The sequence below is a fragment of the Conger conger genome, chromosome 7 (assembly GCF_963514075.1).
Source record: "Conger conger chromosome 7, fConCon1.1, whole genome shotgun sequence".
In the NCBI taxonomy this organism is placed as follows: domain Eukaryota; kingdom Metazoa; phylum Chordata; class Actinopteri; order Anguilliformes; family Congridae; genus Conger; species Conger conger.
The window spans coordinates 15,319,197-15,336,632 of NC_083766.1; the positions used below are offsets into that span (position 1 = coordinate 15,319,197).

The 17,436-nt window shown below is 42.5% G+C and overlaps 1 protein-coding gene across 1 annotated transcript; it reads left to right on the plus strand.

Moving 5' to 3' along the window:
* Window positions 1-7,689: 7,689 nt before the first annotated feature.
* LOC133133046 (SAM and SH3 domain-containing protein 3-like) lies at window positions 7,690-17,372 on the plus strand. Its single transcript, XM_061249004.1, has 8 exons — window positions 7,690-7,886; window positions 11,071-11,166; window positions 13,095-13,217; window positions 13,804-13,945; window positions 14,230-14,381; window positions 14,529-14,741; window positions 15,396-15,546; window positions 16,567-17,372. The coding sequence occupies exons 1-8, from the start codon at window positions 7,830-7,832 to the stop codon at window positions 16,767-16,769; spliced, it is 1,137 nt and encodes a 378-aa protein (XP_061104988.1). The 5' UTR covers window positions 7,690-7,829; the 3' UTR covers window positions 16,770-17,372.
* The last annotated feature ends 64 nt before the right edge of the window (window positions 17,373-17,436 follow it).

Consider the following 17,436-nt stretch of genomic DNA (forward strand, 5'->3'; position numbering starts at 1 on the left):
GTGAATGTATTCCCTCATGGCTTTGCTTTCCGGCACAGACAGCAAATAGAGTGACCCCCGAGGCAGAACGGTACCCGGATGCAAGTCGATCGCACAATCGTACGACTGGTGCGGGGGCAACGAGGTCGCTTGCTGTTTGCTGAAAACCTCAGCCAACTCGCCATATACCTTTGGGACGTTCGTTGGCAGCGGGAACTCGATAGCCCCTACCATCTGATCCTCACACCCACTGCCTGTAGTTTGAAACAGGGTCCCGGCGTCCTCGTCAACGTCCTCACTGCCCTCACTCTCATCAATAGGACGATTCCAATCAAAATCAGAGTCCCACTCCAAACTCCCCTCGTGCGCCTCCTCCTCCGACACCCTGACATTAGGATCAAGGGGCTCCCTAGCCTCCTCCTCGTCCATTTCGGACCCTATGTCAGTGTCAATGGGAGGGATTGAGGAAGGATAACCCTGATGTGAATGGGCAGCGCATTGCGGACCCCACCGAGACACTGGTTGGATCCGGTTACCCCAGTTTATTTGTGGCTGATGTTTCATAAGCCAGACATGACCTAAAACCACTGGATAAGCCGGGGACTCCACCAGATAAAAATATATACACTCCCGGTGACCCCCTAACAGGACGCGCATAATAACCCGTTCTGTCTTGTGGCGGACCACCCCGGATCCCAAGGGGCGACCGTCGAGCGCCGTAATAGATTGGGGCTGAGGCATGGCCCGAACCGGCAGTTTGTTTTATTCAACCCACTGACGGTCAATAAAATTATCAACCGCCCCTGAATCGATAAATGCCTCTGCTCTCACTACGACCCCCTTCCATGACAGCTCTACGGACAGAGTTGTGCGAAAGCTAATACCCTTGACCGGTCCCACTAGCGACTGAGCTTTTACTTTTAGGTTAGGACAGTTCTTTACCAGGTGCCCTGGCCGCTTACAAAAGTAACACAACCCCTCTCCCCCGGACCGCCTCCTAGGGTGCGCCAGTGTAGCACTGTCCAATTGCATAGGCTCTTCACCTTTATGTACACTCAGCCTCCCCTCTGTCTCCATGGTTCTACCTAAAGGAGGCCGAAACCGGCCACTGAAACCCGCCTATTTTGCCGGTTCTCTCTCTCTCTCGCTCACGAACCCGATTGTCGATTCGGATCGCCGTGGAAATCAGTGACCCTAAATCCCCTAGCGGCTCTAAAGTAGCCAGCGCGTCTCTGACCGGGTCAGACAATGCCCGTAAACAGGGTCATTAGCGGTTCGTCAAACCATCCCGTCTCCCCTGCCAGAGCCTGGAATGCCACAGAGAATTCCGCGACACTCTGGGTTCCCTACCTCATCCAAGTTAATCGGACCGCTGCCTCTTTGCCCGAGACATTCTGGTCAATGATTAGTGGAGACTGTGACCGAATCAGAGGGTCTGCGCAGGCCAGCGCATTCCTGGTCAATAATGAGAGGATAAACGCCACCCGGGAGTCCTCGGTAGAGAACCGCGAAGGCTGAGCTTTAAAATAAATTAGGCACTGGGAGAGGAACCCCCTACATTTGCCCACCTCTCCCCCATACCGTAGCGGCAACTGTAGTTTTGGCTCCCTGACCCCTGGGGTAATAGGCTCGTAAGTGGACATGGCCGAGTGAGAAGGAGTAGGTGTTGTCGGTGGATTGTCAGGGGATGGTGTTTGTACCTGCGCTGCACGAAATTCACTCGCCAAGTGCCGAAAACTATCAGCGAGCCCCAGCAGCACATCCTGCTGCCTCCCTAACCTGGCCAAGATCTCATCCTGACGCTGGTACACTAATGTCTGCTGCTCATTGGTGGCCGCCTGCTGCACCTGCAGCGCCTGCAGCGCCTGCAGCTGCTGTTCCTGCCTCTCTAGAGCAGCCTGCTGGGCGGCTATCATCGCTTCCATTGGGGAATTTCCCACCTCCATGACGGACTAGTCGCTGGTCTCTCCAAGATGGCTTTTGTGTTCTATGAGGGCAAGGATGAGCGGAGAGCCAGACGCGACCGTGAGAAAAAAACCCTATATGCGAACACGCGGCGTGTACGCTATCAGATCCCGGAAGGGAAAGACACGGGGATGTAAAAATACAGAGGGGAATGAACAGAAACTAACCCGAAGGCGATATTTAGAATGGAACAGAAAATAAGCCCAAAACGACTGTAGGAAAATAAATCAACCCTCTGAAAAACAGGGCGAAACACCAAATCCAAAATAAGTGCTTCCATTTTCTAATAATTACTCCAACAGTTGTTAACTTCTCACCAAGCTGCTTGCTTATTTCCTTGTAGCCCATCCCAGCCTTGTGCAGGTCTACAATTTTGTCCCTGATGTCCTTAGACAGCTCCTTTGTCTTGCCCATGGTGGAAACGTTGGAATCTGATTGATTGTGTGGACAGGTGTCTTTTATACAGCTACATAACGATGTAACGAGTTGACACAGGTGTTTTGGGTAATGAGTTGAGATTAGGAGTGCTTCTTAATAGAAAACGAACTGGTCTGTGGGAGCCAGAATTATTGCTGATTGGTAGGGGATCAAATACTTATTTCATGCAAAAATATGATAATACATTTATAAAATTTATATGATGTTGTTATTGTGGATTATTTTGTGATATTCTGTCTCTCAATGTTAAAATGTACCTATGATTAAAATTTTACACAGTTCCATTCTTTGTAAGTGGGCAAACCTACAAAATCAGCAAGGGATCAAATAATTATTGCTCCCACTGTATTTGGGCTCCATGTCTAAAAAAGCCCCAAAAATATACATTTTAATACCTGTAAATGCATGTTTTGTTCGCATGTGAGTTAGATGGGAAGAAAACAACTTTAACCAGAAAGAAAGCTTACAAAGCAGACGGAAGAGAAAATAGGATGTTGTAATCTATGAGATCATCCTCCATGATTCTTCCAAAAAGAAAAAAGGACTGGCTGGAAGAAGCTTGCTCAATCGCTATCCTTCTACCCTCCACCCTTCTAAAGCACCCCTCTAAACACTACTTGCCCTTGCTGACACTTGTGTATCCTAAATAATACTAATTATAAACATGTGAATGTTTTTGTGTATGTGATGTCTATACAATGTTGGGAATTTAGTCATCACATTTATTAATCCAATCCAAAGCAAATAAAAAGCCATATTTTGACACTGTTCTTTCACTACGTGAGATGCTTCATGTCTATATGCTGCACTGGTAATGCATTGAATTGCTGTAACTGGTTACACTGGGCAGTTAAAAACAGGAAGCTTCTTTTCAAATGACAGTAAAGCGAAAGTGGGTCACTCTCACATACACAGGTGGTGAGCAAATACTGGTGGGTTAACCACTGGGACTTATTTACCTGGCCACAGACACACCTGCACACACACATTTATCTGAATTATGGAGATATTATTGAAACAATAAACAAGGGTAGAAGTGCAGACCCTCACCTTTAATTTGAGGGTATGTACATCCATATCGGCTGATCCATGCAGGAATCCCATTTTACACATACTCCCTATATTTTGAGGGACTGAAAGTAATTGCGCAGTTGGCTTATCTGCTGTTAGGTGCATTCAATCGCTCCCTTAGTGCTGGTATAAGAAAGCTTTCAGTATCTAGTCTTGAGTATAGGAGTTTGATTGCCTTTAGAGTCTGTTATTGGTGTCTGCCGGCATGAGTTGTGCCAATGACAGTCAAGAAGGCCATTATGATTCATATGAAAAAATGGGAAATAATCTGATCTGTCGGACAGGTGTTTGGGGTTTTTCTTAATTATGGTGTGAATTCTTTAGTCACCAACTGTAGAGGACTTCTTCGCCTGTAGGCTACAGCATGTTGATACAAAATAGTTCATGTTATTGTAACATAATGAAACAATTAACTTCCTCATTTGAGTTTTCACTTGTGTGATTAAGCTGTTCTTGTAAAAACTGTTAAAAAATGTTCAGAATGAGAACAATTTGCAATGGTTTGTGATTCTATGTTTGTCAATTTATTTACATACATCTATGTTTTGCTGTCTAATATATTCAATCTGTTGTTCAGAGTTGTAGACATGCCTTTTGTAAGAAGAATGTAAGAAGTTTGAAACCACCAGGACTCTGGTCCAGCCAAACTGAGTAATGGGGCAAGAAGAGCCCTGGTCAGGGAGGTGACCAAGAATGGTCACTCTAACAGAACTTCGGAAGAACCTGCTGGAAGGGTGACCATCTCAGCAGCATTCCATCAATCCAGCCTTTATGGTAGTGTGGCTTGACAGAAGCCACTCTTAAGTAAAAGACATATGCCAAACAGCATTTAAAGGACTCTTTGAGCACGAGGAAAAAAATGATCCCACCTGATGAGACAAAAATGTTACTCTTTGGACAGAACTCCAAGCATTGTAAAAACGATAGGATGGTTGTAAGGGAACCTATTGATAGTTGCATAGTTCATGTTATTGTAACATAATGAAACAATGAACTTCCTCACTTGTGTGATTAAGCTGTTCTTGTAAAAACTGTGTTCAGAATGAGAACAATTTGCAGTGGTTTGTGATTCCATGTTTGTTAATTTATTTACATATATCTATGTTGTGCTGTTTAATATATTCAATCTGTTGTTCAGAGTTGTATATATGCCTTTTATTGAATCCCTTTGGTTTAAAGAGAGGGTCCGTTCTTTGAGTTGCAGGTTTCTCTCTATTGTGTGCCTATAAAGAGAAGCTGAAATGAAATGTATATTACATTATCCTCCATCTGCCCACTAAAGCATCTCGCCATCTAGGGTAATTTTAATGAATTGATTGATTTATACTTCGTTCAAGAAGGGAATGCTCTCAAGAAATGTTGAGATGATGATGTGATATGAAGTTTAAGTAAATTATGTTCGTGGAAGCATTTGTATTATGTACTACCAACATCAGGCGTCAAGTAAGCTAATTGGGACAACATGTTTACTGTTTTCTTGTTTTTCATACAAACCATATCCATTTTATTCAGCCTCCAAGGTTACGATTGTTGTTAACTATATACAAAAACATTTATTTTAATATTGGCAGTGCTTTGTCTTTCCTTTGTAATTATGGAGGTTGGGGGTGAGTACTGGTGTGTTTCTGTGTGCCTGCCTGTGTGTGCTGTGCATGTGCACCCCAGTATGACGCCCCACAATGGCCACCTGCCGTCACTGGTCATAACCAGTATAACAGGATATGCAAACTGATGACTATGTCAAAACATAAAGAACAATGTCAATTTGACATCTAAAGTGGCATAATGACCATTTATGACAGCTGACACCAAATGCAACAGATATTTATGAATTGTTACAGCGGCTTCAGAAGGTATTCAGACCCCTTCACTTTTTGCACTCTTTCTTGGGTTGCAAATTTAATGCATTTTTTGAATTTAATGAATTTATTCAAAATCTAAAATTTACATTATTATTCAGACCATTTGCTGTGGCACTCCAAATTGTGGTCAGGTGCATTCTGTTTGCTTTAATTATCATTGAGATGTGTCAAGAACTTGATTAGTCCACATGTGGCAAATTTAATTGATTGGACATAGTTAAGAAAGACACACACCTGTGCATATATGGTCCAGAATTCACACAGCATGCCGGGATAAAATCAAAGCCATGAAGTCCAAGGAACTCTCTGTAGGCCTCTGTGATAAACTTGTGGAGAGGCATGGATAGGGACAAGGGTATAAAGGGGCAGCCTGTAGCGTAGTGGTTAAGGTACATGACTGGGACCCGCATTGCTCCAGGGGGGATTGTCTCCTGCTTAGTCTAATCAAATGTAAGTCGCTTCGGATAAAAGCATCAGGCAAATGACATGTAATGTAATGTAAAAAACAATTTCCAAAACTTTGAGTGTTCCCTGGAGCACATTAGCCTCAATAATTGGGAAATATACTGTGGACTGTGGTCCGGCCAAACTGAGTAATCGGGCAAGAAGAGCCTTGGTCAGGGAGGTGACCAAGAACCCAACGGTCACTCTAAAAGAGCTTCGGAAGAACATGCTGGAAGGGTGACCATCTCAACAGCATTCCATCAATCTGGCCTCTATGGTAGAGTTGTTAGACGGAAGCCACTCTTGAGTAAAAGATATATGCCAAACAGCATTTAAATGAGCATGAGGAAAACAATTATCTTGATGAGACAAAAGTTTTACTCTTTGGACAGAACTCCAAGCACTATGTCTGGTGAAATCCAGGCACTGTTCATCACTTGGGTAATACCATCCCTACAGTGAAGCATGGTGGTGGCAGCATCATGCTATTCACAGACACTTCCCGTCCTATATGACGGAGCTTGAGAGGATCTGCTGGGAAGAATGGGATAAACTGTCCAAATCCAGATGTGCAAAGCTTGTAGAGACTTACCCAAGAAGAATCGGGGCAACATTGGCTCAGGCGGTAAAAGCAGTTGTCTGGAAGTCAGAGGGTTGCCAGTTCAATCCCCCCCGCAGTCTGTGTCAAGTGTCCCTGAGCAAGATACCTAACCCCTAAATGCTCCTGACAAGCTGGTTGGTGCCTTGCATGGGAGCCAATCGCCGTTGGAGTGTGAATGGGTGAATGAGAAACATCAATTGTACAGCACTTTGGATAAAGGAGCTATATAAATCAAAGCTGTAATTGCTGTCAAAGGGGCTGTACTGAATTGACAGCGGTCTGAATACTCATATAAATGAGAGATTTCAGTTTTAGATTTTGAATCTTTAACTTTATCAAAACATGTTTTCACTTTACCATTATGGACTATTGAGTGTATCATTGAAACAATAAACAAGGGTAGAAGTGCAGACCCTCACCTTTAATTTGAGAGTATGTACATCCATATCGGCTGATCCATGCAGGAATCCCATTTTACACATACTCCCTACATTTTGAGGGACTGAAAGTAATTGCGCAGTTGGCTTATCTGCTGTTAGGTGCATTCAATCGCTCCCTTAGTGCTGGTATAAGAAAGCTTTCAGTATCTAGTCTTGAGTATAGGAGTTTGACTGCCTTTGGAGTCTGTTATTGGTGTCTGCCAGCATGAGTTGTGCCAATGACAGTCAAGAAGGCCATTATGATTCATATGAAAAAATGGGAAATAATCTGATCTGTCGGACAGGTGTTTGGGGTTTTTCTTAATTATGGTGTGAATTTTTTAGTCACCAACTGTAGAGGACTTCTTCGCCTGTAGGCTACAGCATATTGATACAAAATAGTTCATGTTATTGTAACATAATGAAACAATTAACTTTCTCATTTGAGTTTTCACTTGTGTGATTAAGCTGTAATTGCTGTCAAAGGGGCTGTACTGAATTGACAGCGGTCTGAATACTCACATAAATGAGAGATTTCAATTTTAGATTTTGAATCTTTAACTTTATCAAAACATGTTTTCACTTTACCATTATGAACTATTGAGTGTAGGTTCATGAACAAAAATGGCAAATTTATACATTTAAAATTAAATCTAAAAAAAGTTATGGGGTCTGACTTTTGAATGTAGATTTAAATCTGTACCATAGTAAAGAGTTTCAACTGAAATTGAAAATTGTAACATTGACCAACATTTGCGTTTCACTTTGCATTTCATATGTTAATAGCAGCAGTTAAACCCTAGCCCTGCACACTTCCCGCAGCAACAGATTTATACTTTTTACCAGAATGCCATATTTAATACAGGACTTCCTGTGTAGTCATGTCACTTCCTCACCTACTTTTGTTTCACTCAGCGTAACCATTTTTTTGCGTGTCAGTCTCATTTTGTCTGTAACTGATCACAACTCTAGATTGACAGGACATTCAGTGTCCCTTGAATTGAAATTCCCTAGTAGCACGGCTGTGGAGAAGACACCCCTCTGTGTAGGATGCTTCGACGGAAACTCTCCAATGCCTCTGAGAAGGAGCAGGGGCAGAAAAAGAAGGTGAGATGTTGCGGGCTGCTGTTTAGGGATCTGGAGAGAAGGGTTCATGGTGAATGTAACTTTCAGGCACCTAGAAATGCCTAAATGGGGCATACTGCTCTTGAGGAAGATGAGACAAAGAGCAAAACCCACTGTAGTGTTCACATGCTGCTAAAATAAATATATTATAAATAAATATATTCATCTTGAAGTGGCAGGTCAGGATTGTCATTGTTGGAATGCACCAGTGTGTATTCGGTGAGTAATTATGTTCTTAATAATTAAAACTTACATTTCTCTGCTGTCTTCTCACTGTCAAATGCCCTTCAGATAAAACGTGACATTGTTCTGTGCTATTTTAAAAAAAAAAATCCCTACAATAACATTGTGATCATTTTGGAAACATGGATACTTATGGTTTCACTGGTTAATCAGCCATCTGAAAGTTTATTGGCATATTCAATTAAATAAAAAAGCTCAATACATGCATGTGTCTTCACAGAAAAAGTATTTATACACCTACACATTAAGTCAAAAGCTGCAATGTTACATCAGCCAAGCTTTGGGTTAAGGGACTTGACCTAGAAGCCTAATTTTGTACAATGCTTGGCATTAGAGTTATATGCACGACTTCACTATATATTGCATCTCAGAACCTTTTGCACTCTTGAACAGAGCTGCTAATTAAACACTGTTATTTAGGGACAAGCCATTAGTCTTGTTGGCGTGCCAACAGGAATGACTTAAAAGCTAAATTTAGAATACATTTCATTTAGATCTAATACATTTAAATGTGATAATAGATACTAATTACCATAACAACAGCATTTGATTTGTGTCCACTGAAGTACACTTAAATGCTTAATAATGGTACCACTTGAGAGAACTTCATAATGAAGAAACTAAGCTTTTTAATGGCACTTTATTGACTTTTTCTAACAGGATGCAACTGTAATGCTGAATATCCATATCACTATCAGGAGTATTTTTCTTTTGTCAGTCTGTACTGTAAAAAAAGAAGTTAGAAAAGATGCTTGAACAAGCAGTTTGAAAAAGTTAAATGCTATGAGTGCAGTTTTTTCAGTTTCACAGTTCATTCTTTCCCCACCCCCACTTGATTTTTTTCGGTGGTTGATGATAACAGTCTGTACACCATTTCAGATTAATAGTGTTTTAAGAAGTCAGGGCTAATTTGCGAGTAAATAAAATAACAAAAACGTAGCTGATGCTTGTCAAGGGCTTCCTGTCTAGATACTAGACACAGTTGGCTGAGAGCTGCAGTTATAACACACCCACAGCTTGTGGTTTACGCTGAAGCATGAAGAATGGTCCAGATAAAGGTGTGCACACCACAGTGTGACTCAAAATATGATAACCGAGTGTCTCAAACAGAAACCTCAACTTTCCATCTAACTGCTTTGCAGATTGAGCAAAAGCAACTTTTACAGTTGAGGCAAAAGTATGCAGCTGGTGACTCCTAAATAACCTTAGATGCTAGTGGCTTAATTAAATTCCCAAAGCTATACATTTACACTGTATGGTCATACAGTTGTATTCATTAATGGCAACACAGAAAAGCTAATGTTTACAAAGGTTTGTTTCTTGATGTGCATGTTTTTGTGTTCATAGTGCACATACACATGCTCTAAAAATGAATGACAGTGACCATGCATTCCAAAATCATTGATTTATAATATTTCAGTAATAGCCCCCCTCTGTACTTACAGTAATAGTTTATATAATACTTTGTAGACCTGCTTCTTGTGGTCTGTGTTGACATTACAGTTGACATCACAGAAACCAAGATGCAAGATGCCCTTTTACGTTCATACTTAGAACGTGATTTGAATTTCCAGTAACCATGCAAAGTCAAACCATTGAAAGGGTCAGCAAATAAAGGACCTGTAAGAACTGTGCTTGCAAGGTGCCATTTTCTCCCTGTACGCTCCACTTTGGCATTTAATGAACCAGATTTAATGAAGGGTTTCTATATGGCTGCCGTGACCTTTGCGGCTACTCTGAGGTGATGTCTTAAGTGCTCTACCTAATGGCGCTTCTGGGAAGGAAGCCAGCATGCAGATTTCTTGTAATCAGCGCTTTTCGCTGATGTGTACTTTCTTCACTGGGCCCCGGCCAATTGATTTCTCTGTCTGGAAGTGCTGAGCACCTTCCTCTCACCTTCACCAGAGATCGGAGCGCCAAATCAGCATCGCAGAGCCTAATGCCTCACTGACACATGCAGTAGTGACAAAGACTAATGTCTCACTGTCACATGCGGTTTTGGGTGTTGTGAGAATAGCCAGAATAGACAGGGTTATGACTGAATCAGCCAGCTTGAGGCCCTATGTATTTCTTCTTCTTCTTTTTACTGTGAACTACTGTGACTTCTCCAAAACCACTCTTCATCACTTTGAATCTGCTTGATAATACTCTACCAATGCATATAAAAGTGCATTGAGCTCTTGCATTGAAGTGCTTGATAAAAAAATCAAAAAATGACCCCTGTCCTTGGCACACAGCAGTCCCTGGAGTGGTAGAGTCTTTTCCATTGCAATGGGGTACATGGATTGGGGGGAGTCTCTGTGTGGCAGCAGCTTCCTCTATGACTCTCAGAGTCATCCAACCATGTCTTCATTTGCCTGAGCAGCAGACACAAGCATCCTATTAGACCCAGATAGAGTTACCCCTGCTATGTTATCGACGCCATTAAAACATCATCCCACCTCGAGCACTAGAATCAGCACTCCAACGAGTGTGGGAGAATCCTCCATGATCGCTGTGTGAACCTGAGTGACTGTTGCATCCGGCCAAGCCAGACAAGTTGCGACATCCTGCCCTGAGATGTTGGGCAGTGATGTATGCTTAGAACTGGGGCAACAAGTGTGCGTGTGTGTTATTAACCAAATCATCCTCTTCCTTAAACTTGTGTAGATAGGATGGACACTTACAACACAAAAACGTCACAAATGGATATTGTGTCAACATTACACCAACATTATTCAAAGGCTCTAACCTGCTTGTGCTGGGGTGTAATTCCTCATGCATGATAATGCCTACACTCTTACGTTCATAACCGGGTAAACAATTGATATTGATTTAACCAAATGAATGTTTTCGGCATTAGGAGCTCTGTACCACTGGCTTCTGGTGATGGTCTTCTCTGAGACTGCTGCTCACATTCTGTAAATGTTGTTTCTCTCAATAGCTCTCTCTCCAGAGGTCCAGCAGCTTTAAGGACTTCATGAAGCCAAAGCCCTCCTCCCCCACAGTGTCGGAGAAGCCGTTTCCCCTGGAGGAGGCTGTGAGTGCTTCCACGCCTGTTTGCATGCCTGACAAATCTGTCATGTCTCTATTAGGTCAGTTAGACCAGTGGTTCCTAAACTTCTCCATGGGTACCCCCAGCCAGGTTCTTGATTAGTTGGTTCAAATGTGCTTCAGATTGAACACATCAAATACCTGGATCTGGCTGGAGGTCCTTGGGGAAGGTTTGGGGAACAACTGAATGAGACAATTACATCAGATCATTATAGTCAATTACATCATTTCCGATATGGGGCCAAATAACTGTGAACCTACATCACTTTCCCTGCATTAACAATAAAGCTAGGTGAAACAAATAGAGCATCCAAGTTCCACTGTAATTCCACAATTTATCATTTTTAATTGTGTTAGGACAGCATGTTAATCAAACAAATGTTTGGCATAGGTTGGCAAAGCACTCTCATAGTGGGTGTACATTTCTGAAGGCATACTTTAAAACAAATTCTTCTGAAAGGAGTAGATTAACTGTCAACCACAGCCAAAAACAACCTTTTATATTGAATTGAAACTGAATGAAAACATCTCATTTTCAGCCATTAACAAGACAACATTAATTTACATTCCCCTATAATTGAAACACATCAACCATTTATTGAAAATAAGATTAATGTTGAAACTATACTCACTTAGCACTTTATTAGGAACACTTGTACACCTACTTATTCATGCGATTATCTAAATCAGCCATCGTGTGGCAGCAGTGAAATGCATAAATTCACGCAGATACAGGTCAGGAGCTTCAGTTAATGTTCACATCAACCATTGGAATGGGGAAAAATGGGATCTCAGTGACCGTGGCATGTTTGTTGGTGGCAGGCTGGTTTGAGTTTACTCAGAGTGGTGTGAAAAACAAATAACATCTAGTGAGCAGCAGTTCTGCAGGCAGAAACTTGTTGTTAATGAGAGAGGTCAGAGGAGAAGGGCCAGACTGATTGATTGGTATGCAGAAGAACATCTCTGAACATACAACACATCAAACTTCTAAGTTGATAGGCTACAGCAGTAATAATAAATACCTAATAAAGTGATCATTGAATGTATCTGCATTCATTTTTAAGCAAGGAAGAAGTACTTGTGGGTTTAACTTCCGTCTCTGAGCAGCCAAAAAAAGAATTGTGCAAATATTGCCATGGAAAGGAGAACTCATCTTTTTTGCACTTCCTCTGAATCTAAGTCATGCAAATCAACAGTCGCAGATTAAAGTAAATATATTGCCATAAAACCGCAACAGTGAGGAGGAAGCGTAGTTAAGCAAAAAAGATAAAACCTGAAAAACTTGAACTTTCTCTTTGGCTCTGAAATGCATCGAGTTGGACAAAGATATACGGTATAGACAGGATGTCCTCCTGCTAGTCACCCAAGCAAGAAACCTCTGAAGTGCAGTCTGAAAGATTAAGATTGTGTGTAGAGCATGCACTCACACCTGCTGAAAGGGCCTTTGTAGCTCTCGGCATGTTTTCCTCTCAGTGGTGGTTAGACGTGCAGCGCCACTGACAACATTCAGGCTGCAGTCACAGAAGGAGGGGCCGCAAGCCACCATGGTGACAGCGCACTGTGCGCCCCCCCTTGAGGCCCGCTGGTGACACAGCAAGCGCCACAAGCCCACAGAGCTTACCAGAGCTGCCTGCCAACAGACACCTCCTTATGCCTCCAGCACCCTAAGCGGTGCTTTCCGCCACCAACCGTGCGGGATTCTGGGTTTGGTGTACAGGAACCTGACCTTTAGAACGCAATCAGGGCACTGTTTCTACACGATGTCGCACCAGCATCCAGACACCCACCGTTCATGCTCGAGAAGCCATCCAAACAGATTCCATTTCCAGCTACTTTTATTTAACATTTTAAGATAGTAAGATGGTGGTGAGATAGATCACCTGAACTGCTGTGGCTCTTCTCCTTATGATACAGGAGGTCTCAGAGGACGCTGAGAAGCACACGGGTAAACTAGGGAAGAAGTGGCGGGCCGTCATCTCACGCACCATGACCCGCAAGACCTCCAAGATAGTCCAGAAAGCCCTGGCAGAGGAAGGGGTGAGTCCTGGCCCCCAGCACCTATCCCCCTGTAGCACTGACATATTGTCTCTTTGATTAAAATGACCTTGAGCATAAATAATGACCTTCTCACCATGCCACATCGAATCAAATGGCATATTCTGCTGACGCACTGAATCTACCCAACCTCATATTTTCACATCTCACTTTAACGTGGTTGTGGATGACTCATTCTCAGAGAATATCTGTTATTACAAAGTCTAGCATGAGGCAAGTAGCTCCCTCTGCTGGATGAAACCACATAATAAGGGAAAAAAGAACTTCACCTAAATGCTGCACTGTAAAATGTCTGTCTCACTTAATTAATGAAGCAGACTTAACTTGGAATACAAAATGGAATGCATCATTATAGTTTATTTTAAAAGTATTTTTTTTTTAAATACAAAGTTTTCATTTAAAGTTCAGTGAATACTTAATATTAAGTTTCCCTATGCAAACGGTTCAAGGCAACAGGTTTCCATCAACCATGTAAAAAAACAGCAGAACGATGCAATACATGCGTAATTTAAGTGCCTAGTGCTATGCACAGCTGTAGCTGACTGTTGAAATGGTGTGTATGTGACAGATGGAGAGTGCTGAAGAAGGTTCCATGTCCCCCTTGTCTTTCGACGGGATTCCTGACCTGCGTGCAGGACAGCGGAGCTCTGTGTGCTCCACCGGGTCAGAAGACAGACTGTACAGTCCCCTGCAGCGTCAAATCTCCGGGTGTAAGTCTCTCCCATTTATAACTGCCAATCCCTAACCCCTTTCAGAGTTAGGGATCGGCAATCATGCCTCTTGAGTTTCCAACTGTGCCCCCCTTACCGGCAGTCCTGGAGCACTATCAATGAAAATACTCTGCACTCTTCTGATGCAAGGCTATAGGTCCAGACATGCACTTGTAGCAAGCACCTTTTGCAACTAACCTCAGTTATTAATCCCAATGCCTGGATACATGTACCAGCATTGCTTGTGTTGGCTCTTTCCTATCACCTGTTGCTCTGTTACACAGGTGGAGACAGGCACAGTCTAGACAGTGGCTACAGTCAGAGAGACAGCATGAGGCTGGAAGACGTCCCCTACAATGGCCCCTTCTGTGGCCGTGCGCTTGTCCACACGGACTTCACTCCCAGCCCCTATGAATTGGAGACCCTCAAACTCCAGGTGAGGTTTGCACCTCTCACAGTTTTGAACCACTCTTGCACTCAATTTAAGGTTAGCTGCTGTCCCTGTTGTTTGCCTTGTCTGGCTGTGAAACCTTGGAAAAGCTTCTGAAGAATGACCTTCCGATTAACTTTCTCATTCCTGTAGAAAGGTGACATCATTGAGATCATTGAAAAGCCCCCCGCGGGCACCTGGACAGGGAAGCTCAACAACAAAGTGGGCTCCTTCAAGTTCATCTACGTCACTGTTCTACCCAATGAGGCAACACCTCCCAGGCGGAGGACGCGAAACAACCACAGTAAGAGCTCTAAACCCAAACCCCAATCCGTGGAGGAGGTACTGGAGAGGATCAGCCTGACAGTAAGTAGTACCCTGCTGAAAGCTGAAGCTTGCATGCTAATTTCTGTCTTTTCTGTCAGCCATGACTCATGACTAGTCCAACAAAGTGCTCTTCAAGTTTAAATTTGGGAAACAATCACAACATCGTAACAACATCTAAAATGAATGTGGGTAAACTGTAGGCACAACACATTAGCTTTGTGTCTCGCTACTTATTTTCCACATCTAAAAAAGCAGGGAAGAATTACCAAAAAGGTAGCACCAGAAACATTTCACCCCAGCTGTTGTAAAGAGGAATATATTTGTGCTCAACAATCAGGATTGACATTTCAATGCATTGCTCAATGTCAAAACAATTGACACAGAGGAAGACATCATAGATGTTGAAATGTCAGCCTTGTCTTGTACTCTTCAATAAATGTCAAATGTGCTAGCTACAAAGCTTGAGGGCTCTTTGTTCTCAAGCTCTCTCAATTCTTCAAGCTTTTTTTGTTTTTAATTTGATTACTAGTGACACTTTGAAGCCACACATCAATTTGATATGGCTTGCTGAGTAGTTCATTACTCAGTATGTGAATGTTGGAGAGAACTTTGAGGAGGGCCAGTGAGGTACAGTCTAGTCTGGTCAGCCTCAGCTCTAGTCCTCAAGGTGCATCTCTGTCTGTCTGTCCATAGGAACTTGGATCTCTTCTGTCCTTCCACGGCTTTCAGAGGGTTGAGGACTTCAGGGGACTGAAGGACTCGCATCTTAACGAGCTCAACATCACAGATCCTGAGCAGCGTGTTAAACTCCTGAATGCTGCTGAGCTCCTGCTCGACGGTGACTGTACGTGCACTTCATGCTGCACCACTCAAGGGGACGTGCTGCCATTGTACAGTCTGCTAGTTTATCCCTCATTGTTGCTCTGTTACAAACTACTAGATTGCTGCCTCTCAGTGTCAGTAGACGGTCCCTCATTGTTACACTGTTACACAATGCTGGACTAGCCAAGAGTTTTTCGGTGTGAGCCCATCTACAGTATGTAAAAAAGGACACTTTAGTGAATTTGTTAGTACATTTGTTAGGGATATGTTGTTTAGTTGCAAAGAAAGGAATATTACTATTCTGCACACTGAGCTGTGGCTGTACTCCTGTGGAAACGTTGTAGCACTTATTTTCCTGTTGAACGAAAAACCAGTTAACACCACAGAAGGGCTTCGATGTGTCCAGTCCCCCCAGAGCCACATTATTGCATGAACAGATACATTGTATGCATGTGTCTCCTTGCACCTCATGTACAGCTCAGCTGTGTAGTTTGGCCCCACACCCTGAGGGCAGCTTCATCAGCCTGTTCTGCCCTGCTAATGGCACCAGATCTGCTACAGTCCACAAGACACTAATAAGCTGCAATTACTACTGGTGCATGAACACACACCAACCAACTATACAAAGGCAGGAACCATGTGAGGCCTTGGCAGGCATGTTTGTATAACTTAGTTAGTGTTCAATAGGGTATTTGAAATGTTGTCAATCAAGCTTCTATATCCTGTACTTATTGTCTCTTTTGGGACAACACTTCCCCTTCTAGAGAACTACTGCAATTCAATCTCTGATATTTGTAACCTCAGAGCAACTGCTAACTGCCAGTAATGCAATGACAGAGAACATTTATTGCCATGATAAATCCCAGGTTACACCTATCTCCTCATTCAACATTGTGGGGAAAAAGTCCTTGGGATGCACCTTTACAATAATGTTATCTGATAAGAGAGGGCAACTGTAGGGATCTGAAGCATATATATAGAGGGAAGCTCAAAGGCAGTACTGGCACATTCCTGGTGATAATGACCAACTTCTACTTCACAGCTGAGGATGAAGATGAGGTGGCGGAGGAGGGTGGGGCGGAGGAAGAAGCCGATGTGCCCCGGGACTCAGGCTGCTTTGAAGGCACTGAAAACTTGGAAAATGGTCGTGAGGATCCACACACGGATCCACAAACACAGAAGGAGTCAGAGTCCACACTCAGCGGGATTCAGGAAGAGTTGGAGGCCCTGTCCGTAGAGGACTAGCCTACCTGACACCTCATACGGAACCTTGCTTTATTTTTCCTGGCTGAAGAGGAAATACAATTGACTGAAGGACAAGTGTGTCCTGAGAAGGGACTGCATACTTCCAATATTGAACCAATGGTATTGTGAATTTTATGTTTATTCAAGTGTTACTTGTGAAATTATCTTTATGTGTAGAGGAACAGCATACCCTTTTGGTCTCTTGAATGCGTCTGCATCATAAGGTGGGAAAACCTTTGCTTTGTTTTTCTGAAGAATATTTTTTGTTCCTCTAATAGTTACATAAGAGGCATTGTGCATTTTTACTTGCACAACCTAGTATAGTCTGTAATTGTAATTATGCTGTCATTTTGTGGATTGCAATTTTTTAATTGTTGAAGAGATAAGAGGAGTAACATAAAAAGTATGCCCAAAGGTACCTGGAAAACAATCAAGGCTTTCAAATATTTCTAATTCTTTTAGAGGGCTCAAGTAAAATTTTGGACCAATAGTTATCTTCAATATCTTCGTATGTTTACAGATTATAAATGTATATATTTTTATGTTATTCATGTTTCAATTTTCCTAGTGATATATTCTATTAAAAAAATTCAAAAAGTGTCATTTTTTGTAAAGTAATGCTTTCATGAGTAATAATGTTTTTCTGTATGAACGTAGACAGGCTTGA